This window comes from Neolamprologus multifasciatus, chromosome 6 (genome assembly GCF_963576455.1).
Source record: "Neolamprologus multifasciatus chromosome 6, fNeoMul1.2, whole genome shotgun sequence".
Taxonomy (NCBI): domain Eukaryota; kingdom Metazoa; phylum Chordata; class Actinopteri; order Cichliformes; family Cichlidae; genus Neolamprologus; species Neolamprologus multifasciatus.
The window spans coordinates 19,690,886-19,717,409 of record NC_140444.1 but is presented as its reverse complement, the minus strand read 5'-3'; the positions used below and the strand labels follow the sequence as shown (position 1 = coordinate 19,717,409).

At 40.3% G+C, this 26,524-nt stretch overlaps 2 protein-coding genes across 11 annotated transcripts in view; one reads left to right on the top strand and one right to left on the bottom strand.

The window, feature by feature from the left end:
* Positions 1–1,859, top strand: part of slit2 (slit homolog 2 (Drosophila)) — a 105,294-nt gene extending 103,435 nt beyond the window's left edge. For 7 of the 8 annotated variants that reach the window (XM_085162242.1, XM_085162243.1, XM_085162244.1 and 4 more), the window contains one exon: positions 51–1,859. In XM_085162242.1, the coding sequence (XP_085018368.1) occupies positions 51–307 (257 nt within the window). In that variant the 3' untranslated portion in view covers positions 308–1,859. The remainder of the gene's footprint in view (positions 1–50) is intronic. The other variant, XM_085162250.1, reaches the window with a different exon arrangement.
* Positions 1,860–2,787: 928 nt separating this feature from the next.
* On the bottom strand, positions 2,788–24,726 carry LOC146516881 (intelectin-like). Of its 3 annotated transcripts, XM_085162251.1 has the most exons (8): positions 17,513–17,744; positions 16,023–16,109; positions 7,207–7,329; positions 6,838–7,085; positions 5,097–5,261; positions 4,210–4,327; positions 3,857–3,963; positions 2,788–3,786 (listed from the first exon to the last, which is right to left on the bottom strand). In XM_085162251.1, exons 2-8 carry the CDS (start codon positions 16,105–16,107, stop codon positions 3,640–3,642), a joined length of 993 nt encoding a protein of 330 aa, XP_085018377.1. In that variant the 5' UTR covers positions 16,108–16,109; positions 17,513–17,744; the 3' UTR covers positions 2,788–3,639. The 3 variants fall into 3 exon arrangements, with proteins under 3 accessions (XP_085018377.1, XP_085018380.1, XP_085018378.1); XM_085162254.1 differs by lacking the exons at positions 7,207–7,329; positions 16,023–16,109; positions 17,513–17,744 and adding exons at positions 21,596–23,527; positions 24,409–24,726; XM_085162252.1 differs by lacking the exons at positions 7,207–7,329; positions 16,023–16,109; positions 17,513–17,744 and adding an exon at positions 21,596–24,726.
* Positions 24,727–26,524: the final 1,798 nt, after the last annotated feature.

Below are 26,524 nucleotides of genomic sequence, written 5' to 3'. Positions count from 1 at the left end.
AAAAACTTTGAACACCTTGCAAATATTCTTTCTGTTCCTTGTGTCCGCAGAGGTGGCCTGCCGAGGGGAACGGGTCCGAGATGTCTACCAGAGACAGCAAGGCTACGCGGCGTGCCAAACCCAGGAGAAGGTCTCCCGTTTAGAGTGTCGAGGCAGCTGCCCGGGGGGAGCAGAAGGACAGGGCACCTGCTGCACCCCCCTTCGCAGCAAACGCAGGAAATACACGTTCCAGTGCACTGACGGGTCTTCTTTTGTCCAGGAAGTGGAGAAAGTTGTCAAGTGCGGCTGTACAAAGTGTTCTTCATAAAAAAAAAAGAAAGAAAAAACAGAGACGACACCCTCAGCAGATTTTTCTGTTCTCCAGACATGTTCTGTGTTCCTGCTCGCCTTACTTGATCCCCCACCCCCTGTTGTCCAAGATCCCAATTCTCCGTGAGGAAACCATGCACAGTACCCCCCACCACCTTTTTTTAAACCCTTGAAAAAAAAACAAAAAAAAGTTTCTTTTCTTGTCAGTGCTGGACTGATGATTGATGCTTCCTCGGTGGGGATGTCGAATTGTATTGTAAAGTACGAAAACAGACTTATTTTTTATTATGAAGTGGCGAAAAAGACAAAAAAAACACACACACACACAGAAGTTGACTTTTTCCTTTTATCTACTTCTTTTTGTTGGTCATGATGACTCTAATGGTGTGCCACACTTGTCTCTTCCCTGGAGGACTGACGTGTCACTGACAGCTGACCACTTCCTGACCACAGACTTCCTGCTTCCTGTCCCCCAGTTGTGTGTTTTTAGGAGTAACCTTAGTACCACAGACTCACCACTAGGAGGAGCTGCGTTAAGGCACTGGGAGAGGGCGAGCAGTGACAACCTTCACAAGAAATCACCACTGCAGTCTGCAGTCTCCCTTTTAACAGACCTCCTGAACCCTCTGAGACTGTGTGCATGATCCTACACACAGCTGTGCTCAATCATGTGCTATTTTCTACAGCTACTGAACAACACACACAAACACAAACACACATAAATACTCTCACCTATAGAGGTAAACCTCTTACCTGCCAGGATAAACACACTTCAGTCCATTTATTCTGCCCCCAGTCATGAATGACAAGTATTTATTGTATCATAAATACCTGTACTTATTCAGTAGATTCCCCATGTATCAATCTGATTCTTTTAATATATATTAATTTATACAGTATTTGTCCTTATTTTTGTATTAAAAAGACATAATCTGTCAAGATAGCTGAACTAACAAAATGGTGTCCTTTATTTTGGTTGAAGAGAAGTTGTTTTTTTCTCTTTTTTTTGGATCACTGAAACTATTGTGCTTGCCAGAGACCTTTAGTTACATTTTAATCTGCAAATGTGACGTGAAGACATTGTATATTTTTGTCGCGTTTCCTGGGAGTTTGTACTGTGCCATTACCAGAAGGTCTTTATATTAGAGTATAAATGTATAGATAATTTCCCTACCTATGTATTTCACACACAGATCTTGTGAGTAGCATTGACCCTAGAGGATGCTTAGGACTGTTTTTACCTTTTTAACAAATTTATGCTTAAAGAATACTGTGACTTTTTTCTAAATGAAACTACTTTGTTAGCCCCTTGGTCTCCGATGTTAACATGTTGCTGCTAAGTTTTTGTACCGTAGACTTGGATCCTGATCTGTATGTTATATAGAACTTCCTGCTCCTACTGTACGGGGGGCACCTTGTGTAACAGATAAATATGTCCCCCCCTCCACCACTACACATGTGCATTGTGCTTTATATTTCCCCGTCTCCATCCCCAGACTAATGTCAGTTCCCTGACTGATGTTTGTTTATTAAACACAATATTTACCTCACACTTCTCAGCTTTGCTTTTCTGTCACACTAAGATACACCGAGGAGAATGATTATTAAAGACTGGAGGGCAATAATGTGAAAAATAAACTCCCACTATTTTGAATTTTTTTTTGCATAGTGCAGAAAATCGAGACTACACCGGAAATCCTCACCTGTACCCCGTTTCATCCCCTTCCTTTAACTTGTTAAATATTTAATCATCTTAATTGTCTTTCTTTTTCTTTTAGTGTTTCTGAGGAATTCAGAGCATACACATTGATTAGAACAATTTTATTCTTGCTATATTTTACCAATACATGTTTCCGAGTAGAGTATTCTTCCATAAGAGTTTTGTTTTGTTTTCCTTTTTAAGTTTCTAGCTCAGCTGACTCGTAGAGTGGCATACAGGGGGAGGGGGGAATATAAATATATTTATTTATTTATTAAATAAATAAGATGTGCATTATTCCTAAAAAGAAAAAAATTAATACCTACATTTATATTCAGCATTTCTGCTTGCAGCGCAGTCGTTAGCTGTCTTAACCAAAGGTTGTATCAGACCCATGGTCGTAAGAAGTCAGGTAAGTAAAATGGTAGAGACGTAAAAAAAAGCAGTTACGTTTACAGCAAACTCAGCATTTATTGTTAAATGTTACAGTTTTGTATTTTCAGCTCTGGTGTTACTGTTTAGAAAAGTTTGGATTCAGTTTAGGCTAGTTTCAGTGTTACTTTTAGGGGGATTTTTGTTTTTCTTGCTTTTCTTATTATTATTATATGAAGAGTGTTTGTCCAGCTAAAATTTGGAAAAGTTAAAACAGGTATTACAATAAAAACACAACACTTTGTGAGGCTGGGTATTTGCTCATTTAGTTATCTCATGTCTCATCAAACAAATGCATCATACTCGCTGTTGTCAAAAACTACAAGTAAGGACATTTACTGCAAATATTTGTATTTTGTTTTTATTTCAAAAAATCATTTCAGTTTTTAAGTGTGGGTGTTGTTTGTTTGTTCATTTGTTTGTCTGTCTGTCTTTTAGGTTAAATAAAACCACACCTAGTCTTAGTTTTTAATATAGCTCTAGATCAGGTTAATAACATTCTAATCAAAGCAGGGTTTCCATGGAAACGCATTTCATCATTACCACTTTCTTACTAAACCTTCAGTTAAAATTTGATGTTTAATTAATCAGACCTTTAGTTCCAAGAATCAGAGGACACGCGTCACACACGGGAACAAATGTGCAAACTTTAGACCTCCAGCATCTGTTTGAAGTTCATGGCTATATCCAGCCAGCGTGGCCAGTTTGTCTTTCAGCTATAGGTGACCTCTAGACAACCTGAAGGTTTTTATGTCATGAGCTGTCAGTGGAAGCAATGGACACAACATTTTTAAAAAAAAAACTCTGTTTCACTGGTTAGTCCTGAGTAATTTAGGTCTATGTGCTTGTCAATAATAATGAGGATGACTTACATACAATTTTTTTTTCATAAAAATTGAAGGTTAGACCGTGACCATGAAAACTATTCGCAGTTCATCTTTCTTTTTCTCTGCTGACTAAAACAAACTGTCAAATTAATTCCAGTAAAAACAACTTTGAATGTTTCGTGTAACTACACAGTTCAGTAGTGCCATCTACGGTTTGTGTTGCTTAATTACAGATGACTCTTTCACTGACAACTTCTGATTTGTTCTCCAATAAAAGAGAAATTTTATGATTGATGGCTGTACAAATAAACCTGATGTCACCTGATCTGGTTACAGCTGGGACTGACTATAGTCGAGGCTACGCAAACCCACTCAGCGGTAAAACAGTAAGACAGCAGCCTCGGTCATCTCTTTGGAGGCGCTCCAGCCTTGCTCTTTGCCCAGTCTGTCGTAGTCAAATGATGGGAAGTCCCCACACTGCTCCTCAGGGTTGAAATATCCTCCTCCTCCTATACAATACTAAAAACAGGGTTTTTACACCATGTGTACTCACACAGTATAGGCAGATGTGTGACGACTGATTACTCACATGTTCAGTGTTGCAACCGACAGTCGGCTTGACACCAGAGCAGATAGCCATGGCCGCAGATTCCCAGTTTATTGCTCTGAAAGTGATGAAGCCTGGTTCAAACTCCCCTTTCATTCAAACAAACAAACAAACAAATTAAATAATTAAATAAACATTCATTTGACAACTGGTTTAATTAATACAGTACGTTCATAGATACTTAAAAACTCTGTTATTCATTTTGTGTTGCAAGTTTAAACAACTATTTTATGTGTAAAATATGTAAAAGACTCTCATTACACATTAATTGTCTAATTAATTGTCTTCTAATGGTCCAAAATATCATTTTCAATCTGATTAAATGAGCTTCTTACTTCTTGGATTGGGTCCATACAACTTTTTGGTGGACTCCGCGTCTCCGTGGTCATACACAATGGGAATAGCTGGCCCTCTGTCACTGCATGTTCCAACTTTGTATCTCACCGGATATTGCTGCAACAGTGTTGGGGGGGTTTGTCATGAGTGTGTATGTATGTACACACACTCACACAGAAACACACACATATATGTATAAAAGTAAAGCCTCTGAAAATTGATCCAGTGGTTTATAAAAACGTTTTCCAAGAACATTTTGAAGTGGATGGCAGGATCAGAATTTGGCATAAACAACATGAAGGCGTGGCTCCATCCTGTCTTGTATCAACAATTAAGCCTGGTTGTGATGCAAAGGTGGTGTAATATTTTCTTGGCACACTTTGGCCACAAGGAATTGAGGCAGTTCAGAAGGCAAAGGGGATCCAAGTTGGTATCAACTAAGTATCTCTAATAAAGTGACCAGTGAGTCATCCTCCTGTTCAGTTGTGCTCTGGGGTCTCTCACTTCTCTTTCTTTTCTGGTTAGAACCAGTTTGCATTGTTCTTTGGAGGAAGTAGCAGACACGCATCTGTGATATTTTCAGTTCAGATAAGTTCAGTTCACAATCTTGCTGCATGAAACAGCCGTTATTTCTCGGGACAAGTATACCATTGATGTAGCAGACAACTAACGATCTTTTCACAGGAATTTTGAAACTTTAAAACGTTCCAACGTTCCACCAACGTTCCACCAACATTCCACCAACATTCCACCAACGTTCCACCTTGGGAAACGGCTGATTTACTACAGAATATAAACTACTGGATCAATTTTCAGAAGCTTTTCCTCTTGATCATTTATGTTTTTGAAATTTACAAATTAATAAATTCTTCAGAGCTTTAATTACCTTGAACAGCTGAAAGAGATTTCCTCCATACAATGTGAGGAACTGGTTTTCAGTGTGGTAGCGGAGGATGGCTGCGGCTGCTTGGTTCCAGTGCTCCAGCGGCAAGTTGTTGGGAATGTGCCACACAGACATGTCCTCAGCTGTTATATCATAGTAACCTGGATTCTGTGTGAGGGTACACACATAGTTATGACTCAAATTAACACTTCTGGCCCAGTTAACTTCTTTTGCATCATAAATTGCTCCATTTTGCTTTTCAAATATTTTGCTTTTCTTTTCAAATAGAATTTTTGTGACATCCCACGCCCACCTGCACCGAACCAATTCAGTGACATAAGCTGGAACTGTAGCTTATAACCAGCTAAAATACACTTTAATATCAAAAGTGTTTGACACTAAAGTGTATTTTTTTCCTATGGTAAATATTTTATCTATGATATTAATTGGTGTTTAATACTGTTATTTATATCATGGTTAAGATACACAATCAGACGATAAATCAAGGAATTTAATTGTTGCTTCTTCTTCTTGTATCCTGTGAGCATTTCTGTCTAAACAATTCATCTGGCAAGAAACTGATGAGTTTCCAACAAACTAACCACAGCAGTGTGTTGCATTTTATGATCTCACAATCAGTTTTAAGTAAATTAAGTAAAGTGCTTCAGTTAATGTTACTTTCCAGCACTGTTTTTACTAGGGGTGCAACGATATTCGTATCGATATTGAACCGTTCGATACAGTGCTTTCGGTTCGGTAGGCATATGTATCGAACAATACAAAATTTTTAATTTATTTGATCAATTTTTATTCTGATGATGCTGTCTGTGTTGAGCGCTCAGTGGATCTGCGCTCGACAGTGCAGCCTAGGCGGAGTAGTCGAACGCAGATTCACTGAGCGCAAGGCAAGCTAGCAGACAGAAGTTAAGCTCTTGTTGCAACATGGCAAATTGAACCTCCCCCACCCTCATTCAGATCTGGCGTTTGGAACTATTTTGGTTTTCATGTGACGTATGACCCTGAAGGTAAGCACGTCATGGACAAAAGTAAAACAGTATGTCGGATGTGCCACGCAATGCTCAATTACATGGGTGGGAACTAGTGCGTTAGCGCAGTTAGCTCGTTAACGTGTTGGCCGTCAAGCCCCACGTATGGGGCGATCTGTGGTAGCTCATTAACGGAGATTTGCCGTGTTTTGGCGTTAATGTCATTTCAGATTAACGCTGACAGCACTAGTGGGAACACAACGAATATGTCTGCACATTTACGCCAACATCATCCTAGTGCAAAGACAAGTGGAAGCAGACAAAAACAACAAGCAGGCATGCTACAAACTTTACCCGAGTCATTTAGATAGCCGTTAGCACATGATTCTCCTTATGGGGACCTGATATGTTTAATATGCTGCTGAGAATATACCCCAGAAGAAGGTATAGTACAGCTTTTATTTTGGAAAGAGCCATTTCTCTGTAATAAACTCTCTTTTCCAAAGATGAGTGATTTCTCCATCAGATAGATTTATTTTTTTATTACTTTGTTGTTTCAGCAACATTAAATTTAAAAACTGTACTTTTGACTTAAAATATATATTTATAATTTTAATAAATGACAAATTAAAAAGGCATGAACATTTTTTTTGTATCGAAAAAATATCGAACCGTGACACCAAAGTATCGAACCGAACCGAACCGTGAATTTTGTGTATCGTTGCACCCCTAGTTTTTACCACCACGGCTGATTTTACCTTAAAGTCATCAGAAGTGGCGCTCTCTACTGTTCCAAAGGTGTTTCTGTTGGACCAGTTTCCATCTCCATCCGGCAGGTCAGCATTGTTGCCCTGCTGGCTGGACCAGCGATCGCCGGCTGTGCACCTTCCATAAATGCTGTTCTCATGGACGCTCGCCACCAGCGTCCACCCGCCTCCCGCAGTAGTCATATCACAGTAAGTCTGGTACAGCATGCCATTAGCTGTAGTGAGGTAGTACACCCCATCTGGAAACAAAGTATTAAGAAAACATAGTTTCATTTTAAGAGGGTAGAAATATCCTGAATTAATGAATGTTGCCCGTTAAATAATTATGACTTGTGATTTGTGTGATTGTATTGTCCTCACCTTCATATTCACCATATCGGTCCTTGATCTCTTTACAGCTTCTTGCACTATAAGTGAATCTGTTCCTCAGTTTCTTCAGCTGTTCAAAGTCTTCTGTCTCACGTGTGGTTTCTGTGCATTTTGCTGAAAACAAAGTCAAGAAAATGTAAGAAAGTACACATGTAAAGCAATCTGGAGATTTGCAGTTGTGTGAAAAATATAATAGAAAACAATTTGGTCCTTTAAGTTTGGTTCATACTACTTCAGATAAACAACAACACATATTATAACATGTCTGCGGCGGAGTGTGGCTTGTGGCTCAGCTGCAGCGGAGGGGTGGAGCGGTGGGTTCGGGGTGTGGTGTCAGTTGAGGCTGACTCACATACCTTTTTTTTTTTTTTTTTTTTTTTTTTTTTTTTTTGCCTGTCCCGTTTGGCTCTTTTGCCATCAGAATTATTGTCTAAAGGCGAAGAAAGATGCCCAACGGATTTTCTTTACCAAATTGACCATCCCAGCTTTGCCGTAATGGTCCATTTGATTCACCTTTTATTCTTTATTTTATTTTCACTTGCTGAATACGGGACAGACTTGACTGGGGGAAAGAAAAGGGAGAAAGAAAGAGGGAAAGAAAAACAGTTGAGAAGAGGGACGGGGGAGAAGGGCAAAAAACAAAAACCAACAGAATAAGCAGAAAAAAAAAATACATATATCGATCACCTGGATCACCTGTTGAGAAAGAAAAAAGAAAACAAGCAGAAGAAAACGAGAGTAATACAATAAACAACATCACAATGATATATGGGAATATGACAGTAAATACTAAATATTAAACATTATTGTGCAGCACGTAAGATCGACAGCACAGTGTGCATTGAGGTAGGAGCCAAAAAGGGTGTAGTTTGTGTGTGTGATCACCCGTGTGTACACCTGTGAGCATGGACGCGCTTGTTTTCTTAAAAGGTTCCCTCATGTAATGATCTGCTAGAGGGTGTGGGGGGCCACTGCCCCGTCCTCCAGGGCATGAAGCAGGTATGGAGGAGATCAAAACTCCAGACATCCAGAGGCCCCCAGAACACAAGAGACCAAGGAAGACCAACAGAGGGGCAGCCGTGCCACTGTCCCAGAAAGAGCTGAGGAGAGTCCCAGATGAGGGGTCACCCAGCAGCCATGGAGCAGAAGCCAGGGGGGGTTGCAGTGACGTGCCCGTGAGCTCCGCCGGCAGCCAGCTGTGCCTGAGTGACCGAGCCCCAGGCCGAGAGGCCGGGGGCACCCCACCTCCGAAGTGGCCCAAGCGAGCCCCAGGCTCCAGGCCCCGATAAGCAGCCGCCAAGGAGTGAGCCGGTGTGTACCCGGACGCCCACCCCCGGACACAAAGAACCACCAACGCACCGATGTCTGAGGGAGTCCGCCCCCGGCAGGGGAAGTGGTGGGGGGAGATAGGCCTCCAAACCTTGGAGGGCCTGAGCTGTCCTCAGAGAGGTGGCGTCTGATACCCAACCTGACATATGGACACAGACATACAGGCACACACAGATACAAACATCCATTCCCACCCTCATGCTCTCATATGCACTTACTCCACACTCAACCAACGTGGAGACAGACATAAAGAGACGCTGTACACACAATCACACTCCCCAAGCGTACTCTACGAACCGGGTCTAGGTACCCTTGCCCCTGGAGGGGGGAACTGCACCCAGACCCAGGTTGTGTTACCCTTTTCCCTGCAGTGGGGAGAAGCAGACCGCCCCGACTCCGCAGCAGCAGGGAGGCCCCACATTCCGGACCCCAGTCGGACAGCCAACTCCTCCTCCTAGCCCCCCTGCTCCAGCAGACCGCAGAGAACGAGGGTGAGAGAAGACTCCTAACCTCCCTCCACCCGCTCATTGTAGTGTTGATGTATGTGTGTTCTAAGGTGCATTTAAAACCCAGGAGGGCATGGAGCTACCTGCCAGAGAGCAGCAGGTAAGCGCATAGTCCCTCCTGCTAGCCCTCAATGTCTACGTGTATTTAAAATTGAGAGGTGGGCAACGACGCCAGGGGTGAGGTGTACACCCTGATGGTAATTGGGATTCCGTGTAGCGTGCCCACCCCCAAGATCCTATATGTATGTGTAATGAGAGTGTGAGTAATGTGAATGTCTAAGTTGCGGGATAAAATTGAGGCAGAGGCAGCCAGAAGGGGACAGAGGGGGGGGTTACCTCCTCTGCACCCTGGTGACACACCCCTACTCCAAGGCCCTGCATGTGTGGGTGGTTGTGGTGGAGCGGGAAGAGGGAGGCAGCTGGAGATGGGGAGGGAAGGAAGGGAGGGGCAAGTGACCCCTCCCTGGGGCCAGCTCCCCCGCTGACCCCAGTAGGCACCCCCATACTCCGCGACCCGCCAGGGAAGGGGGGCCCAGGCCCATCCGAACCGGGGCCCAGTGCAGCGGCGCCGCCCGGCCCCACAGAGCCCGGGGCAGTCCACCCAACCCCACCACAGAGAAAACTGCACCCACCCCATCATCCACTCATCTTCCAGACTACATAAGACAATAGACGCCCAGGATGAGATCTTCCTCCACCTCTCCTGTATCTCCCCCTCTTGCAGAGAGAGTTCCTGAGAGAGGAAAGCTCCTGCAAGATGTGACAACCCCCCCCCCCCACCAGTTGAAGAGCCCCCCAGGTGGCTCGGCGCACCGGCGGCACCCTGCGCCAGTGGTGGGCCCCCATATACCCACCGGCCCACAACCCCGGCAACACACCAACCAGGACCCAGGCCCCCGAGGCCCGGCCAGGGCCCCAGGCCAGAGCCGGAGCGCCCCCAGAACCTCACGCCCGTCCCGGACCCACCCAGGGGCAGCCAGGCTACCAGGTCAGTAACCCCCGTCCGTCAGCACAGACCTTCCCCTAGCCCTGCTGCACGTAGCCACGAGGAAACCGTCACCTAAGAGCCAACAGAGCCCCTAATTGGCCATGACCGCTACCCCGGGTTGAGCCCCCCAAGGAAGATGCTCCCGGGGAACCCCCCGACGCCCTAAGCCTGACCCTACCCCCACACCAATCACAACAGTGAAGGCGAGACCAAAATATGACCCCCCACCCCCACTAGGTGATGGAGCTGATCAGAGGAGCCCAGAGCGATTGATCTGATGTGGTGGCAGAGGCTGTATCAAGACTAATGTAATCTAATAGATAATTTCTATATTGGTTAGAATTAAGATTGTTTTTATTTTTCCAGTTCATGAGGACTGTTTTCTTGGCTATGCATAGGGCAGTGAAAACCATATGGGCTATATTCTTTTCTGAAGTGACATTATCTAAGCTGCCCAACAAACACACTAAGGGGGAAGTTGGAATGTTACATTTCAGACACTTTGATAAGTCTTCACATATCTCGCGCCAAAACTTCTGAACTGGTGGACAGAACCAAAGAGCATGGATATAATTGTCCGGTGAATTGGTTTGGCAGTGTGAGCAGTTGTTGGTAGATGCAAAGCCCATCTTGAACATCCGATGACCTGTATAGTGCACTCTATGTAGTATTTTGTATTGAATTCATTGAAGACTGGGATTTCTGATTAGATGAAAGGTTTTTAAGCAAATCTGAGACCAGAAGTTTTGGTCTAAGTTAACTGATAAATCCGCTTCCCATTTTGCAATAGGAAGTGATATTGATTCATCTGTTTTAGAAAGCATTCTGTATATTTTGGATAGTAATTTCGGGGTTTTAAGAGTAAAAAATTGAACCACACTTGGTGGTGTTTGTAGTTCAACTTGACCCGGTTTAAATTTCTTTTTTATTATGGATTTAATTTGTTGATATTCTAAAAATCTTTTCTTGTTGATCCCATATTGTGTAACTAGTCTGTCAAATGAAATAAATTCTGTTCCTTCTAGTATATGTTCTACATATTTGATTCCTTTACCATTCCAATCTGAAAAGTTTATCATATTATTGTTTTGTAATATGTCAGGGTTGTTCCAGATAGGTGTACGTTTGCATGGGATTAATGAAGACTCTGTCAACTTCAGAAACTCCCACCATGCTGTCAGAGAAGAGCTGATGTTGATGCTTTTGAAGCATTCATGTCGTTGGATGTTTGAGCTGATAAATGGTAGATCTGAAATCTCTAGATTATTGCAAAGTGCTTGTTCTACATCTAGCCAAGGTTCATCTAAAAGGGTATGTTTTAGCCATCCTGAGATAAACTGAAGCCTGTTGGCTAAGAAGTAGTGCTGAAAGTTAGGTAGTTCTAATCCTCCTTTATCCTTGGTCTTTTGTAGTGTTTAAGCTTATACGTGGGGGCTTATTTTTCCAAAGGAATTTGGACATATATGAATCTAGAGATCTGAACCAATCTTGCGGCGGTTTAGTTGGGATCATTGAGAATAAATAATTTATTTTTGGTAATACCATCATTTTTATAGCAGCAACCCTTCCCATGAGTGATATGGGTAGACATTTCCATCTAGCCAGATCACCTTCTACTTTCTTTAAAAGTGGTGTATGGTTTAATTTAGTTAGATCTGCAAGCTTGGGAGAAATATTAATACCTAAATATTTTATATTTCCCGTTTGCAGTGGAGTAGAAGAGGAATTATGGAAGCAGCAATTAATAGGAAGGACTGTAGATTTTGACCAGTTAATTGAGTAATCTGATATTCTTGCAAAAGAGTTTATCAATTCAATCACCCCAGAGATATTGGTTTGTGAATTTTGGAGAAAGAGTAACACATCATCAGCATAAAGGCTGATTTTATGTTCCACGTTCTTGCATTTTATGCCCTTAATTGCTGAATTCTGTCTAATTGCTGCTGCTAGTGGTTCGATAAAAATTGCAAACAGTGAAGGGGAGAGTGGGCATCCCTGCCTGGTGCCCCTCAGGAGACATAAGCTGGAGGATGTCTGGTTATTTGTTCTGACACAAGCTGTTGGGGAATTATATAATATTTTTAACCAGTTGATGAAAGAAGATCCAAAACCAAATTTGTGTAAAGTTGCAAATAGAAATTTCCAGTTAACTCTGTCAAACGCTTTTTCTGCATCTAAGGAAAATATTGTAGTTTCAAGGTTTTTACTGTATGAGTAGTCTATCAAATTAAGTAATCTACATGTATTTGTTGATGAGTGCCTACCTTTTATGAAACCAGTTTGGTCAGGATGAATTAAGAGGGGGGTTATTTTCTCTAGTCTCTTCGAGAGAGCTTTGCAGATTATTTTGAGGTCTACATTAATAAGGGATATTGGACGATAGCTTGAGGGATATACAGGGTCTTTGCCTGGTTTTAGCAGGAGATTAATGTTTGCAGAATTCATATTTGATGGAAGTCTGCCCTTTTCTTTGATTTCTAACAACGTTCTGTAAAAAACTGGTGCTAGAATCGTCCAGAATTCTTTGTAGAATTCTGCAGGAAAGCCGTCTGGACCTGGAGCCTTATTATTGGACATACTTATCAGGGCTTCCTGGAGTTCACCTGATGTCAGTGGCGAATCCAGTGCCATTGCTTGAGAGTCTAATAATTTTGGGAGAGTTATGTTGTCTAAAAATTGATCAATTTCCTTTTTAGATGGGTTTATTTGTGGTGAATACAACGTTTTATAGAAATCCCTGAAAATGTTGTTTATTTGTTTCGGTTCATATATTGTGTTCCCAGATGAATCTTGAACAGCACATATAGTTGTTTTTTCTTTATTTATTTTTAGCTGGTTTGCTAGAAATTGACCGGATTTATTACTATGTTCATAATTTTGTAAGCGTAGTCTTTGTACTAAGAATTTTGTTTTTCTATCAATTATCTCATTTAATTCTAGTTTTGTTTTGCGTATTTTGTTCAATGTTTCCTGATCTTGGTGGGACGCGTAGGCTTCTTCTAGTGATTTGATGTTTTTTTCTAATTCCTGAATATTTTTGTTTTCTTTTTTCTTTTTATGTGATGAGAAAGAAATTATTTTACCTCTCATCACAGCTTTCCCTGCTTCCCATAAAACAGAAGCTGATGTTCCGGGAGTGTCATTAAAGTCTAAATATGAAGTCCACTCTTTTTTAAAATATTTAATAAAGTCTTCATCTTTAAGCAGTGATGTATTAAATCTCCAGTTTTTACTTGGCATAGTATTATTCTTGTGCATTAGTGTTAAAGATACAGGAGCATGATCGCTGACAGCTATAGGGTGAATCTCAGTGTCTGAAACGTCACTCAGCAGTGAGCTGCTGACCAAAAAATAATCTAGACGAGAGTAGGAGTGATAAACATGTGAAAAAAAAGTATATTCCTTACTGGTGGGGTGAAGGGAGCGCCATGCATCGCAAAGACCAAAGTCGCTCATATACTGTTTGATTATATTTGTGGACTGCCAATTATGCTGAGTTCCTGCTGTATTGAGCCTATCCATTTCTTCATTCAGTCCAAGGTTGAGGTCGCCTCCAAGCACAAGTGTGCCATCTAAGTGTTCAGAGAGTGCACTGAAAAAACCGTGAAAGAATGAGGGATCATCAACATTTGGACCATATACACTTACAATACATAGCTTTTTATCAAGTATAGATAGTTTAATGATTAAGAATCTGCCCTCTGGATCTATAACTGTATCGAGTACTGTGAAATTAATTTTTTTATGGATTAAAATTGCTACTCCCCTTTGTCTAGAATTATAACAAGCTGAGAACACATTAGGAAACTCAGGTGTTTTAAGTTCATTCGAACCTCTAAGAGGTCTGTGGGTCTCTTGTAAAAGGACAACATCTGCCTGTAGTTTTTTGAGTTGGTTAAATATTTTTAACCTCTTTTCTCTGGAGCCAGCTCCATTTACATTCCATGTAACGAATCTTAGTGCACCCATAGATGTCTGTACATAACTAGGGGTGTACTCTGTGTGTGTCGCTTAGACAGGTGGAGAGAATACATCACTTGTTCATAAATAAGGAGAGGGAGAGAGAGAAAAAATGTGTGGCGAGATGCTCCCTGAGTCTGACTATGTGTTTGCATATTTACTAATATGAGTATGCTTGGCTTAAGTGTGTGTATCCTGTAGGTCTGTGTGCGCTGTCTGACTGATGTAAATGTGCTGCCGTTGAGCGCATGACTGTGCGTGATCGTGCAGTGAGTAAGTGTCGAAATAAATGATGTTGTTTGTGGATGAGTGTGGAAGCAGGTGATCGAAGCAGTGAAAGAAATAAAGAAAGAAACCAAGGACGAGGGTGAGCAGCATAAAAACAAGAGGAGGAAAAGAGAGAAAAAAAAAACGAGAAGAGAGAAAAGAAAACGTAAACATTCCAATTAAATCACTGACGGAGAGTGACAGTGTTAATACTGCTATGAAATCACACTTAAGATGCGATTTGATACCGGTAAGTTAAACAGATGTTAATGCAAGTTAGTGTGAGTGGATAGGGAAAGGGTGTAGCGGATTCTTATCTGGTCTGAAGTTAATACAGCCACGGAGTGATGTTGGGGTCGCGGTGGAGCTGTCCGTCCACGTACAGCCGGTCCACAGCGATGACAGCACGGGAGCCTTTCTGGATGAAGCCGCGTCGAATTGGGAAGAGGACCCTGCGTCGTTCCAGGATCTCTTTGGGGAACTGATCGTTCACGCTGAAGTCCGTTCCTTTTAATTCCCTGCCGCGGCTTTTCACATGTTGCTTTTGTTTGAAGTGGCCGAATTTGGCCACGATAGGACGTGGTCTCCCAGCCGTAGCCCGAATGGGGCCAAGGCGATGCACCCTATCGAAGACGATGTTCTTCACCGTGTCCTCCGGCAGCTTCAGGTGGGTTTTGATGAAGCTTTTTACCGTGGTCTCCGCGTCCTCTCCAGCGGCTTCTGGAATACCAGAAAATACTAGATTATCACGCATGCTACGAGCTTGTAGATCAATAACCGTTTCTTTTATTTTTTTATTTTCTCTATTGAGCTGGGTAACATTTTCTGTGAGAGATTTCACCGACTCCCTTAGCGTGGCATTTTCAGCAGCGAGCGTTTCCACTTGCTGCTGGCTGAACTCCAGGGATTCTCGCAAGCATTTAAATTCCCGGTGAAGAATCTCCACCAGGGACAGCCTTGCGTCGAAACTGGACAATCGCTTGTCGATTGACTCCAGTATGTCGGCAATATCTTTGCCAGCTAGCGATGTTGTGCCGGGGGAATCTGCCGGGCGTTGTCTTTTCGACGACGGCGTCTCAGATTTGGCCGGGGAAGCTGCACTCTTGGCCTTCTTCATCACGAGATCCTGAAAGCACTGATCAATATAATCTTGGAGAGCCTCTAAACTCTCCCCGTTGTTCTCCAGGGTGTTGGAGATTATTTAGACAAATATTGTTAGTTATGAGACAATTGATAAGTGTATTTGGTAATACTGAAGCTTAAAGAAATTTGTTCAAATCTAAACTACCATTTGCTTTAATTTTCCGCCAAAATCTCCGGCGTCTGACGTCAGTTACAACATGAGTCGCTTACCTTGACCGTCACTTCCCTTACCTTGACCGTCACATACGGTGTGACGGTCTGACTCACATACCTGACCTCCATCATCTGATCATGTCTCCCCTTTTGAGGATGTTGCCGGGACCAGGGAGCGAGCCGTGTGTGGTGCTGAGCCAAGAAGGCAACTGGAAAGCTGAGCAGTGAAAAGCGCACAACATCTTTTTCCCACATGGAAAAAAGTGACATGGTGTAAGATGTTTTGAGTTGTTGTTCATCTGAGGCTGTATTTACCTCATTTTAAGACCTGCTAAGGATCGATTATTTTTATTATGTCCTGATAGGTGATAAGTGTCAGATGGTGTATTTTCTTGTCGCTACGTGTATGTGTGCTGTATCACTGAAAGCTAATAGAAATAGTTGAAACGTTTTCATATTACCTATTTGTGAAGAAGTAAAATCTGCAAAGGATACTTGTTCCAAAAACACCAGACTCACAAAAAGCAAAATTATGTGATGTAACATCTCTGTGGGTAAAAAAAAATACATATTAGGTGCTTGATGATAAATGTTATCTGACACAACACGTCAAAATATGGAAGCTTGTTTCCACCTCTGGGAAAAAAAAGGCATACATATGTCAAAATTTCAGGTTATTATTTGAAAAGTCAGTATTATTTTTTTAATTAAGATGAAAAGTTTTATACTGCTTGTATGTTTATGTTTAATTTCTAACATCTCAGAGAAGTCTAGTGTTCTCAAAACTGGGTATAAAACATGAATTCAGCAGGAATTTGTCTGATAAATAAAAACATGATTTTTCATTTTTAACAAATTTGAGGCATTTTTTAAATATTTGTGTGTTCTTCTAGTTAACGATAGACGGTCTAATAAATTTGTTACGCCCTGCATCTCAAAATTTGAACTCACTAGCTCAAATGTCTGAGAAAATAACTTGAATTTTCTGCTGAACAAGCAGAATATTTAGTTAATTCATCTCCATCTCAAGAAACCTAAGTTTAAAAAAAACAAATAGTAATAATGTGTGTGCTTGTTTTATTCACCTTTGTTATATTTGTTTGAATAGGTCTTGAAGATTATGAAGCTCATTTCTTAAGAAAAAAAGGAAATTAATAATTCTTGGTCAAGAATAACTAATTTTTTTGTTGTATTTTAGTGCTAGTTATTGTTTATGTTTTAGCTTCTTCGGTTCTTGTTATTCATGTCCTGCTTTATTTTCCTCTTATGTGTAGTTTTACTTCCTTCCATGTCTGCCCATGTGTACCTGCTTGCTCTGATTGGCCTTCGGTGTGAATATTTAGAGCCCTGTCTTTCCTGTTTTCATCACCAAAGTCTTTCCTCTTCTCGTCTATGCTGCCTCTTGTGTTCTTGGAATTTTTAGTTTTCCTCAGCTTGTGTCCTATTGTGGAGTTTTTGGACTTGTGCAATTGAGCTGAATAAGTTTCTTTTTTTTTTTTTTGCTTGCTTGCTTGGACCTTGATATATAAGCCTTGAATATATAAGCATAAAAATTATGTTCAAATCAACTTAAATTCAAATCATGAAAATTTCAAGCGCCTCCAGTGATCATGAATAAAAAAAAGAAAGAAAATAAACTAAATGTTCTTTCACCATTATCACCAGGTACTATAGGTCGTGAAGTGGGGTACACTCTGGACAGACTGCCAATCTGACACAATAAACTACATGTATTTTTTTAAAACAGAAATTAGTTTAAAACCCGTGTTTTTTTTTTTCCCTGAAGAGATTTTACATGAAAATTCACAGCAGGGCAATGAGGTTCAATGTGATTGATAGAGAATTGCTATATATGTTTATAAAAGCAACAAAGAAAGATACAGTCAATGAAGCTGACAATGCTCTTAAAAAAATAATTTTCAGTGACTGACAATTAAATCCGAGTTGTTACCTGATTTAATTTCCAGATTGTTTCTTCACTATTTAAATTCTCTCATGAAGTCTGCAGTAGGAATAAGACTTATTCACATGACAGAAGAATATGAAGAGAAAGTTTGCCTCACATGACAGTGAGAGGAAAGTTTAAAATTAGGTCAAGAGGAAGTCGTTTTTGAGCATTGCTCAAACATGGTATTTTCTACAGCTCCAGAACAACGCACACATGCACGCACGCACACACACACACTCTCTCTCTCTCTCTCTCTCTCTCTCTCCTGTATTGTTAAACATTAATCTTTTTTGCCTCAAGATTTTTTTGAGTTGATGAACTTAAAAATTGAAGTTTATCATAATTCCCTAAATTTTAGTTACATTTGACATGTACCTTTTGACTAAAATAAAAGTAAGGAATTTAATAGTCAAAGGAGCTTGCAAAGAAAAGCGTCTGGACTTCTTTAAGTTACTTGAAGACGTTTCACCTCTCATCCGAGAGGCTTCTTCAGTTCTAAGGTCAAATGGTGGAGAGTCCCAGATATAACCCTAGTGGGAGTGTCCCCCCACAGAGGGACAAAAGGACCCCCTGATGATCCTCTAATCGCCTGAGCCAAGGTGTGGAACTGGGTGTGGGTCCCAATCAGCCAGAGTTTCGGGTGATTTCATTGTGAAACCTGGCCCCACCTTATCATGCGAATTCCTGAGGTCAGATGGCCCAGGATGTGAGTGGGCGTTAAGGCGTCTGGGAAGGGATCTCAAAACTGGATTATAGATGGCAGAGAGTTGGTGTCGTAAACCACCGCCTCTGTTCAAAGATGGTCGCTCACAGTGGACATAGATGGCTTCTTTCACTCCTCTTTCAAACCATCTGTCCTCTCTGTCCAAAATGTGAACATTGGCATCCTCGAAAGAGTGTCCTTTATCCTTAAGATGCAGATGGACAGCTGAATCTTGTCCTGTGGAGGTCGCTCTTCTGTGTTGTGCCATGCGCTTGTGAAGTGGCTGTTTGGTCTCTCCAATGTAGAGGTCTGGGCATTCCTCGCTGCACTGTACGGCATACACCACATTGTTAAGTCTGTGTTTTGGCGTTTTGTCTTTCGGGTGAACCAGTTTTTGTCTGAGTGTGTTGCTGGGTCTGAAGTACACCGGGATGTCATGCTTGGAGAAAACCCTCCTGAGTTTCTCTGATACACCGGCTCCAAGTTTACTTGGAGACTCCAAGTACTCCAAGTAAACTTGGAGTAATTAGGACCCTACACCACCGTGCAGAACATGTTCCCTCTAAGCCTGAAGGGAAAAAGAAGGAACACACACATGTAAAGGAAGCACTCAAAACGTGCGGCTATCCTAAATGGGCGTTTTTAAAGTCAGCAAAGAGGCACAGAAAAGAAGATCAGACACCAGCGAGGGAGGATAAGAAGGACAGGCGCAACAACATTGTCATCCCCTATGTAGCCGGTGTATCAGAGAAACTCAGGAGGGTTTTCTCCAAGCATGACATCCCGGTGTACTTCAGACCCAGCAACACACTCAGACAAAAACTGGTTCACCCGAAAGACAAAACGCCAAAACACAGACTTAACAATGTGGTGTATGCCGTACAGTGCAGCGAGGAATGCCCAGACCTCTACATTGGAGAGACCAAACAGCCACTTCACAAGCGCATGGCACAACACAGAAGAGCGACCTCCACAGGACAAGATTCAGCTGTCCATCTGCATCTTAAGGATAAAGGACACTCTTTCGAGGATGCCAATGTTCACATTTTGGACAGAGAGGACAGATGGTTTGAAAGAGGAGTGAAAGAAGCCATCTATGTCCACTGTGAGCGACCATCTTTGAACAGAGGCGGTGGTTTACGACACCAACTCTCTGCCATCTATAATCCAGTTTTGAGATCCCTTCCCAGACGCCTTAACGCCCACTCACATCCTGGGCCATCTGACCTCAGGAATTCGCATGATAAGGTGGGGCCAGGTTTCACAATGAAATCACCCGAAACTCTGGCTGATTGGGACCCACACCCAGTTCCACACCTTGGCTCAGGCGATTAGAGGATCATCAGGGGGTCCTTTTGTCCCTCTGTGGGGGGACACTCCCACTAGGGTTATATCTGGGACTCTCCACCATTTGACCTTAGAACTGAAGAAGCCTCTCGGATGAGAGGTGAAACGTCTTCAAGTAACTTAAAGAAGTCCAGACGCTTTTCTTTGCAAGCTCCTTTGACTACGATGACCTGGATGACTGAGAACCTTCACAGACAAGGAATTTAATAGTTAAATTACATTTTTCATTCATGCCTTACATGAGAAGTAAGATTTATTTATATTGTCATTATGTTGCTAGAAGATAGCAAAACTTACAGTGGTGCCCTTGGTAATAAAGAAAATACAAAAAAGATCAAATAAATAAAAATAAATAAATAAGATTGACAATGTGTACAACAGAGTCACTTTTTCAGTTCTACAAAACTAATATACATATACCACTGTTCTGGTTCTGTTATTTTTCAATACCTGCGTGGTTAACACTCAATTTCAAAAAATGACTATCAGAAATGTCTTGTAGTCCAGGTATTGCAACAAAAAATAAAATAAGATACTGTGCATTGATACAGTGATCCAGACTCTTGAGTCTCTATAAGTTGGGGAACACTTTACCAGCTTCCAGCCTACTGTACTCTGAATGAATACAGTTTTATTCAGGCCCTTGGTAGAGCGTGTTAGTAGCCTGGCCGCTGCATTTTGTATAGCTTGGAGGCGAGAAAGAGATGATTTGTCCAAGCTGGTAAACAGGGCATTACAATAATCTAAACGCGATGACACAAATGCATGAACAATTTTTTCTAATTCAGCTGGGGAAACCATATGTCGCAGTTTAGAAATGTTCCTTAAATGAAAGAAGCAGGAACGAGACAAAAACTTTACATGTGACTCTAGGCCCAGAGAAGAATCAAATATTACTCCAAGATTTTGAATATTTGACTTGGCAGAAGGATAGAAAGAGGCAAGAACCTGACTGATTTTAGAATGTAGTTCAGAAGGAGCTACAGTCATGGTTTCTGTTTTATTTTTGTTTAAAACAAGGTTGTTAGAAAGTCAATCAGAGATTTGAGTTAAACAGTGGACTAGGGTGGACAGCCTATCCAGCTGGTGAGGCTTAAAGGACATATGCAGCTGAATGTCATCGGCATAGAAATGATAAGACAGGTCACTAAAAGACTGAATAATGCCAGCTAAAGGAAGAATATAAAAAGAAAATAATAATGGACCCAAAACTGAACAATGGGGGGCAATGTTAGATGTAAACCTGTCAGTCCTAACAGAAAAGGTCCTGTCTGATAAGTAGAAAGAAAACCAGTCTAATGCAGATCCAGATATGCCAGCCAAAACCTTCAACCTGTTAAGTAGGATTTTACGGTCAATGGTATCAAAGGCTGCACTGAGGTCAAGCAAAATGATCACAGAACAATCCCCTGCATCAGAAGCCACTAATAAATCATTATAGACCCTTAAGAGAGTGGTCTCAGTAGAGTCAGTTTAAAGCCAGACTGAAAAGGGTCAGCAATCTGTAATCTGCTAAGGACCTGAACTGATTTTCTACATTTTCCAGTAATTTGCTTTAAAATGGCAATTTTGAAATAGGCCGTTAATTACTAGTAGAGCTGGGATCTAGATTCTGTTTTTTTAATAGAGGAGTTACCTCGGCATGTTTAAAATAGGATGGTACACAGCCTTGCCTCAGTGAACTGTTGATGATGGATAGCGATGTGGGACCAATGCTGGTGAGAGTCCCAGACAGGACAGAGGGAGGTAAGGAGCATGATGAGGATTTCATTTTACCTATCACTGTAATTAAATAATTGGAGAAAAGGAAGTAAGGAAGTGTATCTTCATAAGGGAAGGCACTTGAGGAGATTTTGGATCTCAGGTCCATCACCTTATTTACAAAGTGATGGAGAGAAGTATTACTGTCTTCATCAGAAAGTAATATAGCATGCTGAGTTGGAGGAGAAACAATACTGTTGATGGTCATTATAAATGCCATAAATGCCTTGGATTGTTGTGTTAAGTTAATGAAATGTGAACAATCTTGTCCTTACCTTCTCCTTCATCATATCTGTCCCTAAGCTCTTTACATCTGGCAACCATCCCTGCTGTTTGGTTTTCAAAAACTGTTGCAGTGTTGATGGATAACTATATTTTGTTGCAATTCACTGCAAAAATGAAACTAATACTAATTTTGGTAAGCTTTGATATAATGACACAATGGTTATTAAAAATATTTTAGTGATCAAAAACTCATGCATGAATAAAAAGTCTGACAACAAACCTTGGTCTACTCTACTCAAAAGATTCTGAGCCAAAGTTTATCATAAATGTGGGCTCAGTCAAGTGAAGCCAAAGGGAAAACCTGTCAAATGTTTTAGCTTAGATTTGGATCATATAACGTTGCAATTAATGCAGAATTGTCTGTTCTAAACTGCAGTTTATTGCAGTTAAAATTTAATTATTTCCAGTCTACTTCTAATTTGATGTAGTCTTGAGTCACTATAAATCAATCATTGTTAGAATGTAGCTACAGACTCTGGCTCTCTGTACCCATTATGTTTTTTCTCAAAAAAACAAAATTCTTTAGAAAACATTTGTTCCGCAAAGTGTTTGTCTTTCTTAAACTAACAAAACTAAACAAAGTGACATAACAATTAACAGGAAACAGTGGACATTAGAGACATAAAAAAAAAAAACATTTTCTCTGCTGGATTCATCAATTTAAATTCAAATCATGAAAATTTTCAAGTGATCACAGCTGACATGGATACTGAGAAAAGTATTAAACTAAGCTAAATGTAGAAGAAGCTACTTTCCACTGCTCCCCTCTTATACACAAGAAGTCGCCACAGCGGGTAGCGCCACATGCTTGATGTGGCAGGTGAGAAGGTTTCAAACCCTTCCTATCGTAACCCCAAAAAAGGGCTGGTATCTTTTCTTAAATCAAAAATGTGTTAATTAAACAATGTCTTTCAATGAGGAGATCCAAAAAGTAAATCCACACCAGGATAGTAAGTATGAATAAAAACTAGATCCTCATTGACTCTAATGTCTGTCTGATAGCACCAAATAAACATGGACAGTAAAGAACTACTTCTGATCAATCTTAGCCAATGATTATTATTGTGCTATTACTGGTAAGTAAACCCAAAGTGTTACAACAGGAAAACTGCAATTTGTATCCCTACCGTGTAAATTCAATCGTGTGTCGAAAAAGATCAAGTTTGCAGTTGGAATGAGACTTCTGTTCACATAACAGAGAGTTTTGGTCACACGAAGTCAAGTCTGACTTGAAAACTAGGCCGAGAAGTTGTTTGTTTGTGTTTATGAATCATCACTATATTCAATAACTGAATCTAACTTTTACTGGTATTGAACTTTGGACTGTTTTTGACAGGATGCTGTCCTAAAAGGGTATGGTTGCATAGATTTATTTTTTACAATTTGGACCAGGATATCTCCTTCAGCATTAAGAAACAACACGTTAGAGGCGTGCCTTTATTCGTTTGCGCAATATTGCTAACAGTAGAAACTTCCTGTCTTAAGGTGAAGCTGAAAACTAATTCATGCATTTGTCACTTCAAGGATGGACTATGCGCATGCAGCAGTACTGACAGGGACTGGAGAGAGAGAGCATATGTCCCTTATTAATTTATCTTAACTGGCTGCCTGTTAAATCCAGTATTGAATTTAAGTCCTTCTCCACAAAATCTTTAATAATGAGAACCTGTCATATTTTAAAGGCTTCAAAGTACCATTCACCCCAACAGAGTGCTTCGCTTTTAGAGGGCAGGTTTATTTGTGGTTTCCACACTGTAAAAGAAAAATATTATTAATTTCACAAAAGAAAAAAAAAGTCAACTGCGTTTGCCAGAATAATTCTGTTAAAAAACAACAGCAACAAAACAGTAAATTGTAAATAAGAGTACTAAGCAAGCTGTAAATCTTACAGTTTAAGGCCTTTTCTGTTGGATTAGCATGACCTGTTATAGGGATGCAACGATACCAATTTTTTCAAACCGATACGATACCGATACTTGGATCTGAGTACTTGCCGATACTGAGTACAAAAACCGATACTTCTACCACACACACACACACACACACACACACAAATACAATGAATTGGAAGACAGGTTTTATTTTATTCTCTGCCGATAAAAAATAAAATCGTAATAAAAATGACCACAAAAAAAATTTCAAGTGAAAAATAAGCACTTCTGTTAAATTATTGCGGAGTATCCACATTGTAATTTAACAAAATATCACTGAACTATTGGGCACTGTCTCGAGCTTTCAGAATAATAAATAAACACTTCTGTTTGGAATAAAATAAATACAAATTAGGTTTGGGAATAAAATAAACTTTTAAATTATTGCAGAGTGTCCAATTTCATATCGCAGCTCGAGTATGCTGAGAAGACGGTTCAATCCTATGCTTTCCACGACCGGCATTGGCTGGTCATCCAGAGAAATAAAATGAGTCAGAGCCTCTGTTATTTTAACTGCCCATGGATTTTCTCTTGACATTTTTCATCGCTTTTCCAAACCCTGAGTTAAAGTTGGCTGTTCCGGTCCACACTGCTGACATTTTGTTTAGCCTAGCTACAGCAGCCTCCAGTTTCTCTTTTTTTCCGGAGCTACCAGTCTCACTCGCCTAACCCTGTGCCTGTTTAGCGCGGGATGTCCCCCTAGTGGCCAATCTAAAAAACTACAACAGAAATGACCAGCCACCTTCTGACTAATGAAATAAGTTAGTATCGGTTCATGGTATCGGTTAACTTTTACGAGTATGAGTACACACACATTTTACAGTATCGGCCCCGATACCCGATACCAGTATCGGTATCGGTGCATCCCTAACCTGTTATTAAACTTTTTTTTTCCCTGTGCGATTTATACAAAGTTGTTACTTATTGTACACTGAAACCCATTCAGTTTCACAGAAAAACACAAAATAAACAATATATGTGTTGCGTAAGCCTTGTTATAAAACTCTCATTTCACTGAATGTTTTGGAAGGTCTGCTCATAATATTCCAAAACAATTTTTTTTTCTCATATAAATGTTTTTCAATATTAATGCTTTACAGTGAAAGTAGCATCTAAATATTTCAATATCATTTTTTTTAAATGTTTTCATTGTAATTTGAGTTACACCTCTAACCACCCTCTAATGCTTGCAAGATTTTACACATCAGAACATAGTAAAAATAATGTGTTCCTTTAAAGTAGGTAAATACAACTTCACATAATTTACTGGCTTTTACCTTTACTGTTTCAAAAAGGGTTAAAAAGGTAATGTTCACGATATAGACTTTTTGAATGTGGATATTTTAATAAAGCAATTTAGCAGGACCATTACATAATTTATTACATAATCATCGCTGAAATTATTATTATGATAATGTTATTATTCTGATATTAATCTTCCTGATTCTTAATGCTGATCTTGAGAGGAGGATGGGTGCATCCAGGCCGGAAGATGCACTTATCTTTGTTCCATGTTGATATAATCCAATAGGAAAGGTACAATTTTTCCCAAATCCTGTGTGACTGAAATCCTGCCCAGCAAAAATGAGTATAGAGATAAAAGTCAAAAATTATAATTCCAATTTATAAATCCAGTGTTTAATCCCAAATGCTTCTAAGACCCCTCTTTTATACATATTTGGCCACGTGCATTGCACTGTCCTTATAATTTATAACTGCAATCATTGTGTTAAAAGATGCAAGCTACTTAAATCCTGATTTCTTGTTTTTGATGATTTCTATTTCAAACTTTATTTACAATGTTAGAGTCTACCTGCAAATCACACATCTGATTGTCTTTATCTATTGTTTTTTCTCATGCTCTAAGTCAAACTTTATTATAAAAGTTTGCCAAAAAACCCTTCAAGACCACAATACACTCTTATAACAGTATTTTGCACCTGTATGCATTAAGTTAAATTGAAATTAGGAAATAATCGTAGCTACTTAAAATTACACATACGCACATGCACACACACACGCCCACTCAACCATATAGTTAAACACACTATCTGCCAGGATAAACACACTTCAGTCTGTTTATTCACTGAAAAAAAGGGATTGGCCATCTCTTGGATTTATGTAAGCGTCTTGCGTGTATTTAACACAATTGCCTCATGCTTTAAAGTGAAGTGTAACTATATAGTGTAGAAACTACATGATATACAGAGAGGGTAGATTAAATTGTTCATATCATGTTCGAGTGAAGTAAGTCAATAATATAGCAATGTTAAATCTCGTGACACAGCACGGGATTTCAGTCTCGCGTGCTTTGGATCGTGGTTTGAGGAAGGCGTCCATTTCAGTCAAGTCGAGCAGTCGGTATACCGAAAAACGTAAATTGGGTGGTTGTTACCTTAAAAAAAAGTCTACCTTGCAATTTGAACACAAAAATGTCATGTTTCTATCTTGACTGTAATTAAATCATGTAGGATCTGTATGAAATTCAACAACTTAATTTGTTCTTGTTGAGATGACATGATACAATTTAGTAAGAGTGGTTAGTTGCTGGAATCATGAAATTCACAAGATTGCACGAGATTTCAAACTGCAGGAAAATCACTGCAGTTAGAAGAAGCAGACAACTACACACACACCACGTATATGCTATCGCTATTTATTGTGGTTTAACCTGTCAAGGACAAAAATGTACAGAAAATTCTGCATCAATCCTTGAAATCATAGCTTTCCTACTTTTGTTAAGCCTGGATTGGTGGAATGGTGGTTAGTGCTGCTGCCTCATAGCAAGAAAGTCCCTCGTTCGAATCCACAATCTGGCTAGTTTGCAGTGGTTCCTCTCTGGGTATTCTGGTTTCCTCCCACAGTTAAAAATCATGCTGTTATTAGAGTTAGGTTAATTGGTGAATGTAAGTGCAAATGGTTGTTTGTCTCTATGTGATAGACTGGTGAGCTGTCCAGGGTGAACCCTGACTCTTAACCTATCACTTT